This window comes from Mesoplodon bidens, assembly GCF_964165515.1.
Source record: "Mesoplodon bidens genome assembly, chromosome: X".
Lineage (NCBI taxonomy): Eukaryota > Metazoa > Chordata > Mammalia > Artiodactyla > Ziphiidae > Mesoplodon > Mesoplodon bidens.
Window position 1 is genome coordinate 98,186,712 of NC_138163.1, and position 23,567 is coordinate 98,210,278.

At 49.5% G+C, this 23,567-nt stretch overlaps 2 protein-coding genes across 4 annotated transcripts; both read left to right on the forward strand.

Annotated features, from left to right (window-relative positions):
* The first annotated feature begins 775 nt into the window (after positions 1 to 775).
* UXT (ubiquitously expressed prefoldin like chaperone) lies at positions 776 to 7,302 on the forward strand. Of its 2 annotated transcripts, XM_081222000.1 has the most exons (7): positions 776 to 900; positions 1,079 to 1,185; positions 2,155 to 2,236; positions 2,372 to 2,439; positions 2,709 to 2,816; positions 6,916 to 6,979; positions 7,193 to 7,302. In XM_081222000.1, the coding sequence occupies exons 2-7, from the start codon at positions 1,088 to 1,090 to the stop codon at positions 7,241 to 7,243; spliced, it is 471 nt and encodes a 156-aa protein (XP_081078126.1). In that variant the 5' UTR covers positions 776 to 900; positions 1,079 to 1,087; the 3' UTR covers positions 7,244 to 7,302. The 2 variants fall into 2 exon arrangements, with proteins under 2 accessions (XP_081078126.1, XP_081078125.1); XM_081221999.1 differs by lacking the exon at positions 7,193 to 7,302 and having other exon boundaries at positions 799 to 900; positions 6,916 to 7,186.
* A 1,123-nt stretch (positions 7,303 to 8,425) lies between these two features.
* On the forward strand, positions 8,426 to 22,604 carry ELK1 (ETS transcription factor ELK1). 2 transcript variants are annotated; one of them, XM_081221938.1, is made up of 7 exons: positions 8,426 to 8,613; positions 11,716 to 11,900; positions 15,792 to 16,035; positions 18,706 to 19,155; positions 19,858 to 20,325; positions 21,014 to 21,115; positions 21,201 to 22,604. In XM_081221938.1, exons 2-7 carry the CDS (start codon positions 11,896 to 11,898, stop codon positions 21,297 to 21,299), a joined length of 1,368 nt encoding a protein of 455 aa, XP_081078064.1. In that variant the 5' UTR covers positions 8,426 to 8,613; positions 11,716 to 11,895; the 3' UTR covers positions 21,300 to 22,604. The 2 variants fall into 2 exon arrangements, with proteins under 2 accessions (XP_081078064.1, XP_081078065.1); XM_081221939.1 differs by lacking the exon at positions 11,716 to 11,900.
* Positions 22,605 to 23,567: the final 963 nt, after the last annotated feature.

Genomic DNA, 23,567 nt, shown 5'->3' on the forward strand with positions numbered 1-23,567 from the left:
AAAAACATAGGAACTATTTCAGCTACAAGATAACCTATCTTGAGCAGAGGACTTCAGCGACCCCCCATTTGACGCCCCTATTAAATGACGTGATTAGACATAGTACATTGTCAGTCTCTGCTTGAACCCCAGTTAGATTGCGGGCCACAGAGCTGGAGCCATCAAAGGTGCATTTTAGAAAAACTGTCTCCTTTTAAAAACGTTTTTTTAATGCTCACAGTCATTTCCATTATCGGGAGTCAAACCCAAACTTCCCGTGTGAAAAATCAAAATCCAGGGCGATACGAGGATGTACTTTCCTTTTTACAGACCAGATCCAGGATCGATTTTAGCCCGTCTGCTTCTGAAGCTCGGACTTTATTTATTTGTTTGTTTATTTATTTCTTTATTTTCAACATCTTTATTGGAGTATAATTGTTTTACAATGGTGTGTTAGTTTCTGCAAAGTGAATCAGCTATAGGTATACATACATCCCCATATCTCCTCCCTCTTGCGTCTCCCTCCCACCCCAATCCCACCCCTGTAGGTGGTCACAAAGCACCGAGCTGATCTCCCTGTGAAGCTCCTACTTTTAAATACTAAACGCTTTACTCTCTCTACCTGTGCGTCCCGCCTCCTCTGGAACCCGCCAAATCCCATTAAACCCCACCCCCACCAACCACGCGCAGTCCTCATAGGCTCCGCGCTCAGTCCCGGTTCCCACCCTCTGCAGCCTTACTTAATCTCATCGGATTTTGTAAAGCCCCGCCCTTCTCTTCTCTCAGGCATTTTCTTCCGTTCAGGACCACCCCACACCACCTGGTTATTTGGTTGGCCAGCACCCTCGTTGTACGTCATTTACCCGCGCCACCCAGAAGCTAAGGTTTTTACCAACCCTTCTTTTTGCCGGCGGCTCTCAGGTAACGGCCGCGTTTGGGTGTGCCTGTGTGACTGGGTCCCAGAGTTGGGAGGGGCAGAAGGCTGAACCCCCAGCTTGAGCCGCATGACCCCACTCCTAACGTTGAGAGGGTGCAGATGTACTGTGCTTGAGAGCAAACTGAGTGGTTATCGTGGTCTTCCCCCTCCTCATTCCCTCAGGAGCCCATCATGGCGACGCCCCCTAAACGGCGGGCGGTGGATGCCACCGCGGAGAAAGTGCTGCGCTATGAGGCTTTCATCTCTGATGTGCTGCAGCGGGACCTGAGGTGAGCGAATGGGGGCGGGGCGCTTGGAGCGGTGCACGTGGTGAGCGGGGCGTTCGAAGTCAGGGCGTAGCCTTCTGATTGGTGGGTGAGGCGTTCAGAAGCCGGCCCCGCGCGCCATTCGAGGGGGTAGGAGGGGCGGTATCCGGGGTGCGACGGTGTCGGGGTGGGGGGAGGGAAGACATGGCGGTCTTAATGGAGCGTGTGTCCGCGCATGCGCAGGCTCAGATGGCACTTAAGGGTTACGAGCGAGTTTTCAGGTTCGAATCCTGGCTTCGCCGTTTCGCTTTACGTGTGAACACGTTGTACCTCGCCTCGAGTTTCTGTGCCTCAGTTTTCTCATCTGTGAAATGGGGAAGTTACTGCAACCTTCCTCATGTGGTGGTTTTGAGTTTTCAACGTGTTCAGTCCTTGTAAAGGATTTAACTTGGATACTAGAGGTTCAATGAGTATGAAAAATTATTATTCCTATCATTATTAATCTGAGGAGGACGTAGAGTTTTCAGGTCTAGGATTATGAGCATCCAAAAAGGGATGGAGGATTTTTTTCTAGGATGAGAATGGGGTATCCTGATTGGAGGGAGGCATTGGGAGTAGAGTGTAATAATACTAATAAATAATAGCTAACACATATATAGAGCTTCTTGTTTGGCAGGCACTATTCTAAATGCTTTATAGTAAACTCATTTAATCCTTCTAATGACTCTGTGAGGTAATACTCGTTATTCCTATTTTAAGGATGGGGAAATTGAGTTCCAAAAAGGTTACTCACTTGCCAAAGTCTCACAGCTAGTAAAATGGAAAGCCTGGATTCAAACCGAAGTAGTCTGACCCAGAGTTCAAATCTTGACTTCTGCACTGAAACACCTCTTTAGGGCATGGTGACATGAGAGTCTCAGAGGGTCATGATATGAGGTATTCCAAGAGAGACAGGGCTTCCTCTTGGTCACCATTTTACTCTTATCCCATCAGAAAGGTGCTGGACCATCGCGACAAGGTATATGAGCAGCTGGCCAAATACCTTCAACTGAGAAATGTCATTGAGCGACTCCAGGTAAAGATGCCAGGGTTAGGTACCATCTTTTTGTGGGCAAAGGAGGGGGAAGAGAGGAGATACCCCACACCAAAACCTGTCACCTAACCTAAAAATTGACCACTGATCCCTACCTCTTTTTCCCCGGCCCCACAGGAAGCTAATCACTCGGAGTTATATATGCAGGTGGATTTGGGCTGTAACTTCTTCGTTGACACAGTGGTGTGAGTGTCTACCCGCCCCTCTGAGCCCACAGGGTTCAGCTTCCTCTTTCCTTCATTCAACAAAAAAAATTTTTTGAGTATTTGCTATGTACCCGACACTGCTAGGTGCTGGAGTTGTGACAGTAAATAAGATAGGACAAAATCCCTGCCCACCCAGAGCTTCAATTTGGGGAAGACGGGGGAGAGGGGAGTAAAAAAAATCTCAAACTGTGTGGTGTGCTAAACAGTGAGAAGGACTTCCCCGCTTCCTCTAACCACTGTTTCCTTAGCCCAGACACTTCACGGATCTTTGTGGCCCTTGGATATGGTTTTTTCCTGGAGTTGACACTGGCAGAAGCTCTCAGGTTCATTGATCGTAAGAGCAGTCTCCTCACAGAGTAAGTCCATTGCATGAGGATAGTGCCTAAAAAACACCACCATTTGCAACACCCTTCTTCCCCCTTTCCCCATGGCTGCCTGGGATGATACTTAGGAACCCATCTCCCCTCCCCCTCAGGGCTAGGGCTGAGGAAAGTGGGGGTGCAAAGCTTAGCCTCAGGTGTAGAACATAATAAGCACTGATAAATGGTCTTTGTATTGTTCACTCACACAATAATTTATTGGGCATCTGCTGTGTGCCAGGCTCTGTGCTTGGTGGTGGGGAGGCGGCAGGGAACAAGACAGAAGGGTTCCTTGAAGGCTTACCTTCTAGAAGGACTATAACTATTACACATCAGCACAGTTTTGACCAGATCCTGGAGGTCTCAGCCTGTAAATCAGAAACAATAAAACAAATTACCTCTGACTTCACCTCCTGCTAATTTTCCTGCTCGTTCACTGTGCTCTCACCACACTAACCTTCACAGGCTTCTTTAAACACCCTCAGAATGATCCCACCTCAGCGTGATTGCAGGGGCTCTTCTCTCTGCCTACAGCACTCTTTGCCCAGGTACCTGCATTGCTTCCTTTCTCCTTATTCAATTTAAGTCTTGCTTAAATGTCACTTCCTCAATGAGGCTTTCTATAACCTAACTTTAAAATTGCACCCCCTGGCACTCCTGATTCCCCTCCCTTGTTCTACTTTTTCTTTGTTTCCCTAGCACTTATGACCTCCTAATGTTGACTGTGTAATTTACTTCTTTACAATGTTCATTGCCTCCTCGCATTAGGATATAAGCTTTGCAAAGGGAGAGATTTTCTCTATATCCCAAGTCACTAGAATAGCACATAGCATATAGTAGGCACTCTTGTTGAATGAATTTAAAAGCATATGCTGGAAATAGATTTAAGTGGGGATTGAAGCAGATCTCTGTTGGTGGTGATGGGGAGGTAATGTGGGGATAAAGGATGGGCTCCAGTTGAATTTAAGGTTCTGTGCAGGGAACAGGAATTGGGAGTGTGGACGGGAGGTCTAAAATGTGGCTAGGGAAGGCCTCCCAGAGGAAGTGACATTTGAGTCACTTGGTTGAGTGAACAAGCCATAGGGCTGTCTGGGGAAGAGCATTCCTGGCAAGGCAACCAGTGTGCCTGCCATGTTAGGAGGAACTGCCGAGAATGGTGAGCATTCACTCACTCAGAAGGAGTTAGTGAGGGGACGCTGAGCAAATACATTTAGATTAACAACATCTCACAAGTGTGAACCCCACCGATCTAAGATTCCTTCTAGGTTATATTTCTCTTTATTCCTACATTCATTTCTTCCAGAGTTGCCTCCCTTAGGTTTCAGTAATTCTTCTCTTTTCAAACCTTTTCAGGATTTCAGTGTCCGTAGACCCAAGTGAGCCTCAGACCCACTGGGATTTCTAAGTCTTACTGATCAGGCCAGTTGGTGAATAGTTTGGTCGAGGGACCTGGTTTCATAGGCCGATGCAATTCTGAACTTGGTGGCCATTTAGACCAAGTCCAATTTTTTATGACAAAGCCTTCCTTGTTATGTCACAGGATTCCTGAGTCTTTCAAATAGGTTTTAATTTTATGAGACTTGATGTCTTTCCCCAAAATGAGGTATTTGTCATTGCCTGCCCCCTGTCTGGTCTTTGATTTACTGACCTGGTCTATTAGTGTGATGAGAAATGTGAATCTCTTAATACTTTATGATAATTAGTAGAACTCCGTAGTAATTGAATCTTTCTAGGAGATGAAGATTTGAGTCTGTGTAGCTTGCTCTCTTCTTTAAAATACTTGGTTATTCTGGACACACTATAAAGTAACTTTCTTTCAGGTTATTTTATGTAACCAAAATGGTCTATCAGTCCTTTCTGTTCTTAGTCTGTTTCTTTGAGGAGTGGGAGGATCAGGTCTCTGTGTACATTCTTTCTGATTACAGAGAAAGGAGTACACATCCACACCCATAAGCAGACATGATTATAGAAGAAACAATAACCATATGACTATTAACACTGCCTTACATATTAATCAGTAGCAATAAGTTAAACATATCCCTTTTGTGTTACAACTAGCATTTGGTGAACTTTATACTTTTCTCCTTTTTTTTAAAGCGTTGAAACCTTTCATAGACTAAGCTTGTACATTTGAGTGCCTACTGTGTGCCACATACTGTTTTTGTTCCTGAGGATACAGCAGGAAACAAGGCAGACCAAATCTCTGCCCTTACGCAGCTTACATTCTAGTCAGGGAAGACAGACAGTAAACAAGTAAAGGATGTAGTATGTCACAGGTTGACAGTGTTGCAGAGAACAACAAGGATTGGAGATTAGAAACATTGCCTCCAAGGGAGCAGTTGCAATTTTAAATAGAATGCTTGATTGGATGTGGGGTGTGAGAAAAAGAGAGGAGTCCAGGTTTTTGGCTGAGCAACTAGGAGGATGGAATTGCCATTTTATGAGATGGAGAAGATAAGGGAGGAACAGATTTGGAGGGGAAGATCAGGAGTTCAGTCTAGGACCTGTTAAGTGTGAGGTGCTCGTTAAACACTGAAGTAGATTTTCTGAAGATGTAGTTAAAACTCCCAAGGCTGGAGTTCGGGAGAGAGGGCTGGATTGAAAATAAAAATTTGGGAGATAGTGATATATAAATGGGTTCATACTATTTTTTCCCAATTTGACATCCTATGTTGTTGCCTTCTACTTTTATTAACAGTATTTTGTTTCTTTAAAACACTCCTACACTGACAGATAGCTCAGCCAATAAAATCCACATTCCTACCATGATATCAAGACCCTGCATGATCTAGCCCCTTCCTACCTCTTGGATCTTATCCTGTGCCACTTTCCTTCCACCATTTGCTTAATTTCTAACACTGGTCTCCTGACAGCTCCTCAAAAAGCTCTTTCCTGCCTCTTGGACTTTTTGTGGAAAAGACCGTCCTACTGTTTAACTCCTACTCATTCTTCAGAAAGGCCTTCCTTGATCCTTTGTATCAATTAGGATTCTTTTGGGTGAGACTGGTCCCAGTTGCCATAGATATAAGGAATTGACTAGTTCACATAACTCAACAGTCCAGAGCCAGAGTGGTTTCAGGCCAAGTCCAGCTTCCCAGTTGCTTAGGCCTTGGTGTCTTTCTTAAGTCCTCTCTCTCGCACCCAGCATCCTCCTTTGGTAAATCCTGTTGACTCTACCTTCAAAATATATCCCAAATCCAATCATTTCTCATCACCTCAACTGCTGCCGCTGTGGTGTGAGTCTGCATCTCTCACCTGGACTATTTCAATAGCCTCCTCACTGGGCTTCCTCTTCCACACTAGCTGTCCTTATCCCTAGTCAGTCTCCACACAGCAGCCAGATGGATCCTCTTAAACCCTAGTTGTTTCACATCCCTTCTCTGATCATAGTCATCCCCTGGCTCCCATCTCACTTAGAGTAAAAGCCAGAGTCCTTACCGTAGCCTGGCAGCTTTTACATGATCTGTCTCCCCCACTTCCCTCTGTGACCTCACCTCCTACAACCCCTCTTCGCTTATTCTTCTTTACCCAGGCTGGCCTCAGACATGCCAGGTACACTCCCACCTCAGAGCCTCTGCATTTGCTGCCCCTTGTGTCTGGAACATTCATCCTCCGTGTATTCACATGATTCGCCTCTTCATTTTAAGTGTTTACTCAAATGCTTCTCTAAGCCATCCCTAAGCACTCTAATTAGAATTACAGCCCCCATGCCTGCACTCCTTATCCTCTCTTATTTAATTTTTTCATTGTACTTATAACCATCTGACATACTCCGTGTTTTATTCCATCACTGTCCCTCTTAATGAGAATTTGAGCTCCACGATGCCAAGATTTTTGTTTGTTGTGTTTGTTGCTATCTCCCCAGTACCTAAAACGACCCGGCATAGAGTAGTCGTTCAATAAATGTCTCTGAATCTGTGCCATCCAGATGGCAGCCAGGCATCTCTGCATAGGAGCAGGCCAGGTAATAGGATGTCCTACCACCTGCCATGTGGAAGTCATCCAGGATGTAGGTAGTTCCTGAAATGATGAGGAAGCATCATCCTCATGATCATAAGTGGGGCCCACTTTGCCCTTTCTTGTTTCTTTTCTCCAGGCTCAGCGACAGCCTCACCAAGGACTCCATGAATATCAAGGCCCATATCCACATGTTGCTAGAGGTGAGAGCAACTCACCCCATTCCCAGACTCTATCTCCAAATGTTTAGGGCAGTGACCTGAGGAAGAGAGAGCCAGAGATGGGAAGTACCTTCTTTCCCTCTAAACTGCAGTCAAATTGGAGCCGAGCTGGCTCGGAGGGAAGGGAGTTCTGAGCAAGCCTGGGGTGGGGCCTGGACCCAGGCTCCGTTCAGTCTTTTCTGTTCTCTTTTTCAGGGGCTTAGAGAACTACAAGGCCTGCAGAATTTCCCGGAGCCTCACCATTGACTTCTTCCTACCTCCCCTGACATTAAAGAGCCTGAATGTCTTTGAGTCATATTGGCCCTTCTTTCCCCCCTTAACCCCTGCTGTTTGCGAAAGTGCCCTGTTTCTAAAGCACAAAGTTACTAGGAGGCCCAGAGATCCAGTCTGTGTGGAAACTTTAAAAACCACTGAAGTCCCGTCTTCAGCCTGTCCCCTGGCAGAATGTGCCACTTGACTTTCTGCTTTGCCCTCTATACCATCGCCTTGACAACCTGGGCCCCCACCTGACCCTTCCATTTCTTTTCCTGTACAATACTCTGAATTACCTTAGAGAATGGGCCGATTCAGGGTGGAGGTTTGTTCCCCAGGGCAGCCTTTCACTCCTGGCCCTAGGGTTTACCCTTCTCCCACACCCCAATCATTTCTCAGGTACCTTAAATTACACCCACGCCCGTCTAGGCCCAACCTTGGCCTTGCCCCAGCTTCTGATTATCGATAGTTCCAGCTTCCAGCAATGGGTCTAGGGCTGATCCCGCCCTCCCTGGTCCAGCCCCTATTCTAGGTTGAGTCCAGCTTCCGCCAATCGATGCAGAGCCTGATTCCACTGCTTTATTACTGGCTGCAGCTCGACCCGCCCTCGTAGGCATTTAGTTTCCGCCACTCAACACTCCTTCGCTTGTCTGGCAGCCGCTCGGTTCTAAATTTGTCTTTTCTAGCCAATCACTACAGAGTTACCCTGCCCGCCTACGCAGAACCCTGGCCAGACCTCCTCCCTGCGGGCTGCTACGCCTGTGTACTTCTATACAAGTCCCGCTTCCGCTGAGCTGCGTAGGGTTTGGCACCGCCCCCTTAGGGGTTCTGGCAGCTGTCTAAGAGTCCCTCGGCCGCCAATCAGCAGAAAGCAGGGCCTAACCACCCCTATCCTCGGACGCTGGCTGTGTTCCATCAACCCCATATAGGCCAATCAGTGCGAGGCAGGCGTCCCCCGAACCTTATCTGTCGCCCATGGCGTATCCATCTGTCTTGAACCAATCAGCGTGGAGCACCGGCGGGGCTGAGCACGCCCCCTCGGAACCCAGGCGGCCATCTGCGTTCCATCAGTTCCCCTCGGACCAATCACAACATAGCTCTGTGGAACAAGGCCCGCCTCCCCAGCCCTGGAAGTCGCGCCGTCGATCCACGGTTCTTTGGCTAATCAGCGAGCAGCGGAACGTTCGGCTCCTCCTTCACGGGCCCACGTGAGCAGTGGGGAAACGCAGGGGCGGCTTCTAGGTGCTGCCACCGCCACCGCCGCCGCCACCACCGCCTCGGAGCCTGGGCCTGGGGGGCGGTGGGGCCGCGCATGGAGCCCCCGCCCCCCGGAGCTGCCAACACCACCGCTGCGCTACACACAGGTGAGCCCGGGGCCTGGAGGGTGGAGGGCCCGGTCCGTGACCCTACGTATCCTTCCCGCCCCCGCGCGGGGGGATGTGGCTTGTCCCGTGGCCTGCTGGTGTTCGACTCCCCACCACCACCACCTCGGCTGGTGGACCTACCTGTGCCATTGTCCCCTCCCTTTGGCCCTTTGCCCCGTGGCTTAACCCCCCTTACTGTTTTATAATGGGTCGGTCTGCCTGCTTGTATGTCTCCCCACCCCACCTTACAGTAGACTCGGCCGTGGTCTTGCCCCAGATCCCCGCTTATAGGGAACCAGTCTCTGGCAATGTCCACCTCCTTGACAGTAGGTGCATCTGAGTGTTTGTATTCTCCTGTCCTCAACTTTCAGGGGCCCCGTCTGTGGCCTTGTTTTTTCATCCCTACTGTTTCTGTAGTGAGTCAATCCGTAGCGTTGTACCCCCCCCAACAGTGAGTTAATCTGTGAATTTGTATTCCTGCCTCCAATCCCCCGATGCATCAGCCCATGGCTTCTTTATCTCTCTCTCTCTCTCTCTCTCTCACACACACACACACACACCATTTTACAGCGGATCAGTCTACATGTTTGTTTTCACGTCCTCCTGCTTATCAGCCCATTGCCCTGTCCTCCCATTTTTGTAGACTGTCAGTCCAGTCCTTGGGCTTCTCCCTTCCTTTTAATAGTGGGTCAGTTTAGTGCTTTGTATCTCCCCATTTTCAGTAGCCCAGTCCATGGCCTTGTCCCCCTCTCCTTTTAATCAGTCTATGGGGTGGCTTTTCTCCTCTCCACTATTGTGCAGGAGTCAATGTGCTTTTCTGCTCTCCTTGCCCCTAGTGAATAAGGTGAGCCTTTACACACACACACACACGCACACACCTTTGCAGTGGATCTGTTCATTGGCCTTCCTGCCACCCATGTGCTTGCTGCATTCACACCCCTCCAGTATACCCTCCTGTGAGTCCAGTGCTTTGTAATCCCTCCAGGAGGGTCAGCCTGTGTGCTTTTATTTCCCCCCTCCTTTCCTTGTGGTGGATCAGTCTGTGGCCTTCCCTGCCACCCTCCCTCCTTCTTAATAGTAGATCAGCCTGTGTGCTTGTTGAACCCAGGACTTTTTTACTCTAGAACACATCCTCTCATACACACTCTTAACCACTAAGACATCCTGCCTCCCTCCAGTAAATGAATACATTAGTGATAGTGATAATGCCAATAGGAGCTAACACTTATTGAGCACCTACTGTGTACCAGGCAAAACGCTGTATGTTAATGAGCTCATTTAATCCACCCCATGAGCTAGGTACTGAGGGAAGTTTGGCATAGGGAGGTTAAATACCTTACACAGAGGTGATCAGTAGGTACCAGGTTAGGTTGCCCCTCAGAACATAGGATAACTTTTTTTTTTTTTTTTTTTGCGGTACGCGGGCCTCTCACTGTTGTGGCCTCTCCCGTTGCGGAGCACAGGCTCCAGACGCGCAGGCTCAGCGGCCATGGCTCACGGGCCCAGCCGCTCCGCGGCATGTGGGATCTTCCCGAACCGGGGCACAAACCCCTGTCCCCTGCATCGGCAGGCGGACTCTCAACCACTGCGCCACCAGGGAAGCCCTAGGATAATTTTTGAGGCTTTCCTCTCTCACTTCATCTCACCTCACACGAGGCCCCACTCCTTAAAAACCAAATTAGTTCCCATCTTCATGCTTTTGTTTTTGCTGTTCCCTCTGCCTGCAGAGCTGTCTCCATTCCACACCTCGTCTCAGCACCCATCCACCCCCAATTCCAGCAGCTATGTGACCTTAGTGGTTTAACCACTTTCTCTCTGCACCTCTTTCCTCACTGGTTAAATGGGGGAATCAGAATTAGAACACCCTCCAATGTAAATAAAGAATACCTGTGAGTTAATAAAACAAGTAACTTCTCTGGCCTTACCTCCTATGCGCCGCCCCCCCCCAACTCTGTTCCAGCCACATTGGCCTCCTAACTCATCCTCAAAAACACCAGGTACAACCCAGCCTTGGGGCCTTTGCCTTGGCTATTTTTTCTGCCCAGAACACTCTACCCCCCTCTCTGTGTGGATCCTTTCAGGGCTCTGTTCAAATGTCAACCCGTCCCTGACCATCTGAACCTGCACAGCCAGCAGGGCTTAGACCCCTTCTCCGCTTTATTTGTGTCTTTGCCCTTTATCACTGTCAGGCACACTGTATATTTTACCAGTTTGTCATATTTATTGTCTTTCCCCGTTAGAATGGGAGTCCCATGAGGGACTCTTTGTCTGCTTATTCACTGCTGGGTCTCTAGCACCTAAAACTCTTATCCAGTACTTGATAAGAATTTATTGCACGAATGAATGGGGAAAATATAATATCAGACAAATCAGGGTGGGGGGCAGATGGAGATGAAGAGCTAGTTAAAAGAGGCTGGTTAGTCGGGACTGTTCATTCAATAAACACAGAGCACCAGGCATTCTAGGCACTGGGGATATGGGAGGGAACAAAACAGGCAGAAATTCCTGCCTTTGTGGAGCAGACATTTGCTAAGAGTGCCGACTATATAAATAAATAAGTCTACTTAGTTAGCATGTTAGACGAGTGCTAAGGAGGAAAAGTGAAGTAGGGAAGGTAGGAATAGAGTATCAGGGTGGTTGAAATCTTAGGCACAGGGCAGGCCTCACTTAGAAGGTGCTTCTTGAATTAAGGCCTGAAGCAGTTCAGGAAGGGAGCCATAATGCCTAGGGAAAGAGTGTACCAGGCAGAAGGAACAGCCGGTGCAAAGGCCCTGAGGTGGGACGTGCCTGGCATGTTCAAGGGCCATGAAGGAGGCCAGAGTGGCTGGAGCAGAGTGGAGGGAGAGGTAGGAGGCAAGGTCAGAAAGGTGGTGGGAGCCAGATGGTGAGGCCATGCTGATACATAAGATTGTGCGGGAGGGGCTGGGGAGGGAGAAGACTATCACGCCAGCTAATTGTAACATTTCAGTGTCCGCTGTGTCCCAGAGATAACTTTTCAAGGTCCTTTACATATACTGACCTTTAATCCTCACAAAGGCCTTTGAGAGTAAGTGTATCTTGCAGATACTTTACTTTGAGTGTGACACATCCCCCATTTTACAGGTACAGAAACAGAGCCAGAGAGGTTGAGTAACTCGCTCAAGGTCACACAGCTAGAACAGGACAGGAGTACGAGGCTGGAGACCCAGAGAGAAGAACCCATTTGCAAGGACAGACAGCTTATTTGGCACATTGGATCACACAGAGGAAGAATTAATTCTGCCGGGGAGATACCAGAACTTGATGATGTGTGTAATAAAGGGTTCGTCATGTCTGGGGAAGGGAGAAGGTCACTCCTGGCGGGGAGAACAGCACATCCATATTTTCAGAGATGGGAACTGGATTAACTCAGGGTGCCCATGCCAAGCTTGGGCCCACCTCCGAGCCTTTGTGCACACTGTTCCCTGTGCTTGAAGTACCCTTCCCACAGGTGTCAGCATGGCCTGTTGTCTCCCCTCCTTCACATCTCTGCTTAAATGTCACTTCCTCAGGGAAGCCCTCCCTGCTCACCCTGTGTAAAATAGCATCCCTGTCCCCCTGTAGGATCTTACCCTTCTGTTCTGCTCTATAGAGAGCTGGTGGAGCAAGGTGTCCAGGATCACTGCCTAGTGCCAAACTGCCTGGGTTTGAACCCTGGCTCTGCTAGCTTCCAGCTTTGTGACCTTAGGCAAGTTACTTAACTTCTCTGTGCCTCCATTTCCTCATCTGGAAAACGGGAGGGTAATAATAATGCCCACCCATAGTGTTGGTTTGAGGATTGAATGAGTTAAGTGACTAAAACGGTCTGCAGTACACAGTAAGGGCTCTGTGACTGGTTCCTATTGTTTAGATTAGTAGTAGTATTCCTGGCATACACGTAGGTATCTCACAGGGCCTCCGAGACTGACCGTCTCCAAAACTGACCTCCTGATCTCCCCTCAAAACCTGCTCTCCCGCAGTGTTGCCATCTCAGGTGATCAGGCCACAAACCTAGAATCACCTTTGGCACCTCTCTCACCCCACACCACCCCCATCCTATCTGCCAACAAATCCTGTTCGCTCTGTCTTCAGATTTTATCCAGAACTCAGCCACTTCTCGCCAGTTCCCCTGCTGCCACCACCATCTCTTAACGTGGACTATTGCAGTAGCCTCTTCAGCCCGTACAGTTGGTTCTCCTCACAACAGCCAGAGGGATCCTGTTAAAATCCAAATCACAGGCTGTCACCCCTCTATTCACAGCCTTCTCATGCCTCCTGTCTCACTCAGAGTCAATGTCAAAGCCCTTCCAGGGCCCGAAAAAGCCTTACTCAGTCTGGCCCCTGCTGCCCCTCTGTTCTCACCTCCTGCTACTTTCCCGTCACTGCCTTCTCTCCGACCACGCCAGACTCCTTTCCCTTCCTCTGACCTGACAGGCTCTCCAGCCTCAGTGCTTTTCACCCTGGCTATTTCCTCTGCCTGGATGGCTGCTCCCCAGGTTGTCACAGACCTGATGCCTTCACCTCTCTTAGGTCTTTCCTCAAATATCACCTCCTCGTGACTACCCTCCCCTGACTACCCTTTCAAAAATAACAACTCCTTCCCTGCTTCGTTCCCCCCCCCCACCGCCCCGGAGCTCTTATCACCATCTGACATATTCTTGTTTATCTTGTTTCTTGTCTGTCTTCCCCACTAAAATGTGAATTCCGCCAGAGCAGGGATTTTTGACTGTTGTATTCACTGCTGTATCCCCAGCACCTGGCCCACAGTAGGCCCTCCAAAAATGCTTGCTAAATGAACGAAATGAAGAGAAGTAAACACATCTGAGTGAGGCATATGACTAGAACTCTTATTAGGGGTCACGTGGGAGACGTGATAATAAACAAAATACAAAACCCCATGCGCTGCTGAGGCTTGAGGCCAACCGTCAGGTTTCACCTTAAGTAAAAGATTGTGTGGTTACCGAAAGAGGAACTGGTAAAACTGCCTGTTGTCGCCACCAGGAGTCACACTGGTCTCTTTGTGCCTCTGAAACAAACAGGCCTTCCAAATAAACCCAGCAAGGTCTCTGATGATGGGACTCTGATCTGGACACTTCGTGGCCTTGTGACTTACATAATTGCCTAAAATTGTGTCTGCAGAATGAACTTCGAAACAGCTCAGGCATAAGAGGATCAGACTGTATTTCATTACAGATTAAAGACTCAAGCTATAAATAATAGAGGGAGGTTCTTCGAAACCTTCCGATTTGGAAGGTCTTATTCTTAACCCAACAGTCCCAACAGCTGGGTGAACAGTTGATTGATGAAAGCTCATTCCTTAAGGAAAAGGAACCTCATGTTTATTTCCAATTCACACTCAGCAAAGGGAGCAGTTATGGGGTGGGTGGGGGCGCCAGGAGGGTCCTGTTCTCTGCTCGACATGCTGAGGGAGCAGTCAGTGCAAGGGGCAGTTTAGTCTAATGGTTGAAAAGATCAGACACCTGGAACTTGGCTGCCTGCGTCCAAATCCTGGCTCTGCCGCTTAGGGCGGTGTGGCCTGTACATGTCATTTAGACATTTTGTGCCTCTGCTTTCTCATCTGTAAATTAGAGATAATAAGAGTACCTATTTCCCAAAGTTGTGATGAGAGAGAAATGAGTCAATAGCTATAAAAATAGCAATCCAGGTCTACATGCCCTTATCTAAAACCCTTGGGGCCAGATGTGTTTCACAATTTTGAATTTTTCAGATTTTAGAAAGGTGACAAGGTATACATACAAGATGTTACATAACACCCTTAGTGGGCTCTGTAATCAGCCACATTCAGATTTCTGCAGCAAGATAGGTGTATGAACAGTCACACCAAGTGAGGATCAGTGAAGACCACAAAAGGCCTTATTTTGTTTCAGATCAGGTTTTGGCATAGCAGTTGAGGAATTACGAACAAATTAGAAACTAATATTTCATAAGAGCTTATCATACCCCAGGCATAGTATATTTAATCTGTACGATAACCCTATGAGCTAGGTGGTATTATTATTATCCCTATTTTACAGATGGGAAAATTGAGGCACAAGAGGTTAAAGAACGTGCCCAGTGTCACACTGCTAATAAGGAGCAGAACCAGGATTCCAGCCCTGGCGGTCTGGCCCTGGAGGGGCTGATTGTCCAGTAGGCCATATTGCCTCTGATTGGTACAATGCCTGGCATGTATTTAGCACTCAATAAATGTTCATTATTGCTGTTGTCAAGAAGGAGAGCACAGAGGGACAGAGACGGTCAGAGGAGCGTGGGGTAGAGAGACAGAAGAGAGCAGACATTCAGTGTCAGGAATTTTCATAAAGGCAAGGCCCTTGGGGCTGGGAACTGAACGATGGAGAAGACTTCTAGGCAGAGGAAGGGAACCCAGCATGAAGTGGACAGCCTTTGCGAGGAGCTGGCAGAAGGAACCTCCTGGAAAACTTAATATTTGATGTGGTAGAAGATGCAAATGAAAATGTTCAGGTGAGGGGCCTTATTCTAGTTTTCTATTCGTGCTGTAACAAATTATAACAAACTTTTAACTGCTTAAAACAAATTATTCTCTTAGAGTTCTGGAGGTCAGAAGGCCAGCACAGGTCTCACCAGCCTAAAATCCAGGTGTTGGCAGGGCTGTATTCCTTTCCAGAAGCTCCAGGGGATGATCCATTTCCTGTTCGTTTAGGTTGTTGGCAGAATTCAATTCCTTGAGGTTGTAGGATTTGTATAAAATAAATAAGCAACAAGGGTATATTGTAACCACAAAAAAAGTTCATGTGATGAGATTGAGCTCACCCAAGTAGTCTCTAGCTTAAGGCCCATAACCTTAAATTCACCTGCAAAGTTCTTTTTGCCAGGTAACATAATATACTCACAGGTTCCAGAAATTAGGATGTGACATCTTTGGGTGAGGGGCATTATTCTGTGTATCACAGTCTGCCCTCTGGCCCCCAGAGGTTCACGTTTGTCCCACACGCAGAAGACATTCACGCTATCCTAGCATCCCCAGGAGTCTCATCTCATTACAGGAGTCGTCCAAAGCCAGGCTGAGGGCGTTCAGGGAATGGTGGTGGCAGTTGGGGACAGAGGTGGAGGCAAGATGGCAAGAAAGGAATCCACCTCCTGCTGACCTCTTCCCCTTCCTGTGTCTGCAACCTCTCAGCTCTGAGCTTTCTGCCCTCCAGGTACCCCTGGGATGGCGTGAGCGCTCGCCCAGCAATGGACCCTTCTGTGACGCTGTGGCAGTTTCTGCTGCAGCTGTTGAGAGAGCAAGGCAATGGCCACATCATCTCCTGGACCTCCCGGGATGGCGGTGAGTTCAAGCTGGTGGATGCTGAGGAGGTGGCCCGGCTCTGGGGGCTGCGCAAGAATAAAACCAACATGAATTATGACAAGCTCAGCCGGGCCTTGCGGTACTACTATGATAAGGTAAGGTGTCTGAGACTGGGGCCAGGAACCCCACCCCCCGGCCTGTGCCAAACATTTAAATCAGTTATGTCATTTTCTTGCCTAAATTGATAGAGCTCTAACTTTGAAAACGATATTAAAATTTACCGTTTCTTACGCCATCCTCTGGTACTCTTACACAAACGTGGGCGCCCCTAAGCATTTATCTCAGTTGTTTTATTTTCTTGTATTTTATTTTAGCTTCGACTAAAACCTTCATAGCACCATTAACACTGACCCCCTACTCACTCCACTCTCTGAGATCCCCAGAGTCCTGCTGTCGTACCATGCCCCGCATGACGTTTCATCTTCTTGCCTTATTCCTCTGGCCAAAACTTTTGAAAAGTCTATTAGTAATGACTCTTCCTCATCCTGGGCCAGTCCTGGGCTCCCCCAGTTATTTCATAATCTGCTCTTATCCCAGAATAAGAATTCTAGAACATCCTTATTCTTAGAATCAAAGCCTCCATGACAGCATTATACTAACCTTTCCTTACCTCATTCTCCAGGACCCTCGACGTTTCTATCAGTTCTTTTGATCTCTTACTCCGTTAGCTGAGACCTCCAAAACAACATGTATAATGCCTGCCCCACACCCCATCCTCTTGTATTCCCAGAGCAACACTGGTCCACTCCAATATTTATATCAATTATTTTAATTTATCATCTTATTCCTATAGCTAAAATTGTACATTTTCCTTATCTTATCCTTTCAGACTCCCAAACCAGTGCTAGATACCCCCCCCATATTTATACCAGTTATTTCAGTTTCTTATTTCTTTTTTTTTAAATATTTATTTATTTACTTTTAAGAAACCTGCACCGGGTCTTAGTTGTGGCATGCAGGATCTTTGTTGCTGTGTGGGGGATCTTTAGTTGCAGCACGTGGGATCTTCAGTTGTGGCATGTGGGCTCTTAGCTGTGGCATGCGGGATCTAGTTCCCTGGCCAGGGGTCGAGCCCAGGCCCCCTGCATTGGGAGCGTGGAGTCTTAACCACTGGACCACCAGGGAAGTCCCGTCAGTTTCTTATTTCTTTACCTGAAACTTCCAAAACAATATTTTTCTTCTTCCAGTTTTATTGTGATATAATTGACACACAGCACTGTATAAGTTTAAGGTGACAGTATAGCGATTTGACTTACACACAGCAAGAAATGTTCATCACGATAAGTTCAGTGAACGTCCATCATCTCATATAGATGCAAAATAAAAGAGAAAGGAAGAAAAAATATTGTGCTGAGAACTCTTAGGATTTACCCTCTTAACAACTTTCATATATAACATGCAGCAGTGTGGATCATATTTATCATGTTGTACATTACATCCCTAGTACTTACTTTTCTTATAACTCAAAGTGTGTACCTTTTGACTGCCTTCATCCAATTCCCCTTCCTTTCAACCCCCTTTGAAACTTCCAAAACAATACTAATGAATCTCCCTTTTCATCCCTTTTCTGAGAAACACAAACCCACCCTGTGAGATACATGGACGACACTTAAGATGTCCCCAGGGTGCTCTAGTGCCCTCCAGATGCCTCTTGTCCCCCAGAACAGCCCTGGACCTGTGGTGCACACCCTTAACTCATTTATAGCATTTATTCCATTTTTATATTTTAATCCTTCAGCTCAAACCTGCAAAACAATATTAATAATGAGGCTGCCTCACTGTGTGCTCTGAGACCACCAGAATATCCCTGAGACCCTCCAGACCTGTCCTGAAATACCCCAAACGTGCTCTGTGACCCACCCAAGCCAGCCTTAAGATTCTCCCAATATTTATACCAGTAGTTTAAATTCTTGTTAGTTGCTATCGGTGACTTCATTTTCCAATTGCCTCAGCTTAAACCTCCCCAACAGTATTAAGAATGAGGCTCCTCATCCTGTCCTCCCTGATGACCTTGCCCTGTTCCACGTCTGTGTCAAGAGCTTTAAATAATCCTGTAATAATTCATGTTTATTAACAATTCATCACCACATTCTTCTACATTCGTTTAGTCTCTTCCAACATTTATTAGCAGTGACTTCATTTTCCTGTCTTACTGCATAAACTAGACTCCAAAACTGTCCTGGCAGCCAGCCCCAGGGCCTGGCCCTGTTAGCCCACAGACACTCCTGGTTCCTGGAGCCAGGAGGAAAGCCTGCTCCTGGATCTACTCCCCTCCGTGGGCCCCAGTGTGGAGAGGAGCCCATGGGTGTGGCTGTGTGTACCTGAGGTGGGGGTGGGGGAATTGGACAGATGGAGATGAAGAGAGTGTGACAGAGGGAGACTTGGAGGGGGATGGACAGGAAGGAGATGTGGAGGGGAGAAGGGCATTAGACTAAAGGAAGGATTATGCCGGGGGGTGGGGACAGAAAAGGAGGAGAAGCTGGGGGAGAATACAGAGAGGGGAATCAGGTTGGGGGAGAGCGGTAGAAACGGGAGGAGAAGGGAGGAGACCCCAGATTGAGAGATGGGCGAGCTGTGAAAGAAGCTGGGAGGGGGAACCTATGGGGAGGCGGACAGTGAGGTGGGACGGTGTATATGTAAAAGGACAGGAGAGGGGCACGAGGAAAGAAAGGCCCTATAGGAGACACACCCCTTCACCCCCTCACCATCCACACCCTCCCTGGCCCTTTCTTCTAAGACCCTCTATCCTGTCTCCCCCTTCCCAGAACATCATCCGCAAAGTGAGTGGCCAGAAGTTCGTCTACAAGTTTGTGTCCTACCCTGAGGTCGCGGGGTGCTCCACTGAGGACTGCCCGCCCCAGCCTGAGGTGTCTGTCACCTCCACTGTGGCAAATGTGGGCACCACAGCTGTACACGCTGTCCCCGGGGACACTGCCTCTGGGAAGGCAGGCACACCCAGGGGTGCAGGAGTGGCAGGCCCGGGCGGCTTGGCACGCAGCAGCCGGAACGATTACATGCGCTCGGGCCTCTATTCCACCTTCACCATCCAGTCCCTGCAGCCGCAGCCACAGCCGCCCTCTCATCCTCGGCCTTCCACAGTGCTCCCCAACACCACCCCTGCAGGAGCAGCAGTGCCCCCCTCGGGGGGCAGGAGCACCAGCCCAAGCCCCTTGGAGGCCTGCCTGGAGGCTGAGGAGGCCGGCCCGCCTCTGCAGGTAAGGACTAGAGTATGGAAAGTCAGCAAGAGGAGGGATGTACAATTCCCAAACGAGGAGGGGGGCTGGGAGGAGGGGGGACATAAACGTCCTATTAAAGGAGATATAGTGGAAGGAGGGACACAGAAGTCCCCTTGGAGAAAGGGATGGGGAGGAAAGCTATGCAAAGCCTGGGAAGGAAGAAGGAAATTAAGCACACGACAATTAGTAGCACACCCAACATGTAGTAGTTGTCCTGAATGTGTTTGCTTAATGCACTGGTTCTCACACCTCTAGCACTCATCAGAAAGCACCTGGAGGGCTTTTTAAGCCACGGATTTCGGGGGGCCACCCCCCAGAATGTCTGTTTATGTGGGTCTGTGGATGGGTCTGAGAGAGTTTGCATTTTTAACAAGTTTCCAGATGAGGCGTATGCTGCTGGTCCATAAAGCAAATTTCTGAGAACCACTGCTTTCGTGAATGGGGGCGGTATCTCCTGGTGTCCCGCCCCTAAAGGCAGCTGTGCCGCTATCAGGTGTCTCACCCCTCCCCTGCCCCCAGATAGGAGGACCTACTCCAGAAGGAGCCCCACTTCCTTGGCAAAGTCCCACGTCTTGTTGGAGGACCTGCTCCCATTACCAGGTCCCGCTTTCCAAGGGAAATAATTGGCTTCACTACCTCAGCAATCTTTAGGCACCCCCTCTGCACTTGTTCCTCTCCCAGGTCATCCTGACCCCACCCGAGGCCCCAAACCTTAAATCCGAAGAGCCAAATATGGAGCCTGGGTTGGGCCGGCCACTGCCCCCAGAGGTCAAAGTGGAAGAGCCCAAGGAAGAGTTAGAAGCCTCAGCCACTGGGGAGGCGGGGTTTGCCCTGGAAGCCGTCAAGGCCGAGCCCTTTGAGCCCAAGGCCGAGCCAGAAGCCCCTCCCGCGGAGGGCGTGCCAGCCCGGCTGCCTGCGGTCGTTATGGAAACTGCGGCGCCGGTGGGCGGCCTTGCGGCTTCCACAACTTCCAGCACGGAGATCGCCCAGCCTCAGAAGGGCCGGAAGCCCCGGGACCTGGAGCTTCCACTCAGCCCGAGCTTGCTGGGTGGGCCGGGACCCGAACGGACTCCAGGATCGGGAACTGGTTCCGGTCTGCAGGCGCCCGGCCCAGCGCTGACGCCTTCCCTGCTACCTACGCACACATTGGTGAGAGCCTTCGAAGGGGCGGGGCTGGCACCTGGAATGAATGGGATTGGGGCGGGGTGGGGGGTGGGAGGAGTTAGACTGACTGCGAGGGCCAATGCGGTTACCTCTGAGTGAGTGGGAGGGTGGAGCCTTCGAGTGGGGTTGGCTACGCAGAGAGACTGGGCTTGATTGCTGCAAGGCGAACGAGCCTGCAATGCCGAGGGGTCGGGTCCCCAAAAGAAGGGCAGGTCTGGGGAGTTCTGTGGGCAGGGACTGAGGGGCCCGAGAGGCTTTCTGCAGGAACCGTTTCTGGGTTGGAGCATAGCTTGAGGAACCTAAGCGGGGCTTTGGGGTCCGGGATTTGCTTAGCGGGTTTCCTGTGAGGTATGCAGGTGGGGGTTAAGAGTTGGAAGTTGACCCTGAGCTACTGGGATGGTGAGGTTTGAAAGCGGCATGTGGGTGGGGTCTTGTAGGTGGTCTTGCCCAATGAGGCTGGGGTGGGCCCTCAGGAGTTAGGAGGGGTTGTCTGTGTAAAGCTGGAGAGCTGTCACAGGCGTGGCCTTAGTAGCTATGGTCTAGGCCTGTGCACTTTTGAGGAGTGATCTCAGAAGTACGAGTGGGAAATCCGGCGGGGCTGGAACCAAGTTCCTTTGGTTTTCCCACACCTGCCCTCTTGCTCACTTGCGCCCTGACCACCCCTTCCCCACAGACCCCGGTGCTGCTGACGCCCAGCTCGCTGCCCCCCAGCATTCACTTCTGGAGCACCCTGAGTCCCATTGCACCCCGTAGCCCGGCCAAGCTCTCCTTCCAGGTAGGATCAGCTCCCCCCATCTCGGAAAGGGTGAGAGACCCTAGCACGGTCCTGATCCATGACCTCTCCCTATTTCTGTCCCCAGTTTCCGTCCAGTGGCAGCGCCCAGGTGCACATCCCTTCCATCAGCGTGGATGGCCTCTCAACCCCCGTGGTGCTCTCCCCAGGGCCCCAGAAGCCATGACTGTCACCACCGCCGCCACCACCCCTTTCTGGGGTCACTCCATCCATGCCCTGCACTTCTCTTCAGCCAGCCGTCTCAAGGAGAAACATAGTTCAGCTGACAGACTCGTGCTGTGGTCGTGGTTGGGTGGGGATTCTTAGGAAAAAGGATCTCTCAGTAACCCTTCCACAGAAAACATACAACTTCTCTCTTCTTGGTCAGTCCCCCAGTGGCCGCTCTTACACGTCCCTACTGCAGTGGTGGGGACGGTTTATTTATTTATTTTTTGAAGGCCACTGGGAGGAGCCTGGCCCAACTCTTTGCGGGGGGGGGGGGATTGGCGAGGGCATCTCCCCCATCTCCACATTTTTTCCCCAAGATGAGACAGTTGGGGTCTGGCTTGAGAAGGAACTTTCTTTATTTATTTCTCAGGCTGCCCTTGGGGAGCTGAGGGAGCCCTGTCTCCATTTTGGGGTGTGGGTAGAAAAGCTAGATTGCTGTAGTTTATTATTCCTGGCCCTCCCCAAGGGTCCAGGAAGAAGTTTTGCCGTTTTAAAGGTTTGGGAGTTTCGGCCAAGGAAGACTCACACCCTTGGGAATGGGAATTTCCACCTCCCCGGCCTTTCTCTCAGACAGCTTGTCCTCTTTCAACCACCTTTTTTGGCCGGGGAGGAATTGCCCCTTTTCTTCTTCCCCTGAGAAGCCATTCCTGTGTCTGCCAAGTTCCTGGGGTCCTGCCTGTTACCTCCCAATGGAGGGTTTTTTTGGGGAGTGGTCCCCGTCTGGGGGGCCCCTCCCACCAGTACTCCAGGTCTCCCTGTCCCCCACCCCCTGCCATTTTGATAGTATAATCTATTTTTAAACAGGGCTTTTCAATAGGGGAGAGGGAGGCATCTCTTCCTATATCAGATAGGGTGGGTGGGAAGGAAGGGATTTTGGGGGGAGGTCTTCCTGCCGCCCCCAAGTGTTTATTTTTGATACCAAACGTGTATTTTCAGCTCTCTCCCTCCCAGCCCCCCAATTTCCTGCGGGCGGGTACAAAGGACCCTTTAAGTGTCCCTGGAGTTGGGAGGGAGGAATGAGGGATATAAAGCCTGTCCTGTGTGAATTCCAGGCTGGAGAAGGGCGGGTTCAAAGGACTCCTGGGTTCACCTCCCATCAGCACCGGCCCAGCCTGGGCCTGGGGACCTGGGGGTTGGTGATTTGGGGGACGGTGCTACACCTGTCTCCAACTGTTTGTTTTACTTCCCCAAAAATGGATCTTTTTTTTCTAAGAGTCCCAGAGAATGGGGAATTGTTCCTGTAAATATATATTTTTAAAGGTGATGCTGGAGGCCGCTGGCATTTTTTCCCCCCTAAAGCCATTGGGAGTAACTGTGTGCAAAGGCGTGGCTCTGTGTGAAAGGTGGTGAGGGTGTGAGATTGATCGCGAGAGCGAGAGAGCATAGTGGTGTGTGTCCGAAACAGTGGTAGAGACTGTGGATTGGTAACCAGGTGTGTGAAAAAGAGAAAACTATGGAAAGCTGTGATTGTGCACGTTCGTTTGTGAAGCCATGTGTTGAGAGAGTGGAAGTTGTAACCGCATACTTGACGTTGTGCCTATGTGAGAAATCGTGGCTGGGTGGCAGAAAACCACTGTAAGACTGAATGAGTGATTAAGGTACTATACGAGAAACTGGTGGTGTGTGTAAAAATAACGTTTATGAGAAGCAAGTGGGGACTGCACACCAGTCACTGTTGAACAGGCTGATGGTGAGCAAAACAGACTGAGTAACCAGAACAACATGTGAGAGCCTGTATGAGCACGAAAGTGCCATAGAGATTGTCAGGGACCGTGCGTAGGTAAGGAACTTCACTGTAAGTAAGCAGGTGACTCAGCGTTTGGGAGATGGCTTGTGCGTGAAACTGTTCACGCAAGGCTGTTGGATCAACTAAAGTAATGGGAGTGCATGTGTGAGAGGTTGATGGTATGAGAGAAAATGGCTGTGAGGCCAGATGGGTGCCTGAGACGAAAGATACCAGAATACGCAATTGTGTGTATGGAAACCGTTCCTGCGAGACTAAACTAGTGAAGACTGTGTGAGAGACTGAGGAAATGTGGCCGCAACTGGAAGAGTGTGAGAGGCTGTAATTGTGTGTGTGTGTGTGTGTGTGTGTGTGTGTGTGTACGTGTGTGGGTGTATACCTGAGCCTAGTGGCAGATTGATTTGCAGTTACTACTCCAGTCTAGCCCACAGGTTCAGGGACTCTGAAAGTGTAAGAGAAAATGATGGTGAGACTGAGTGAGTG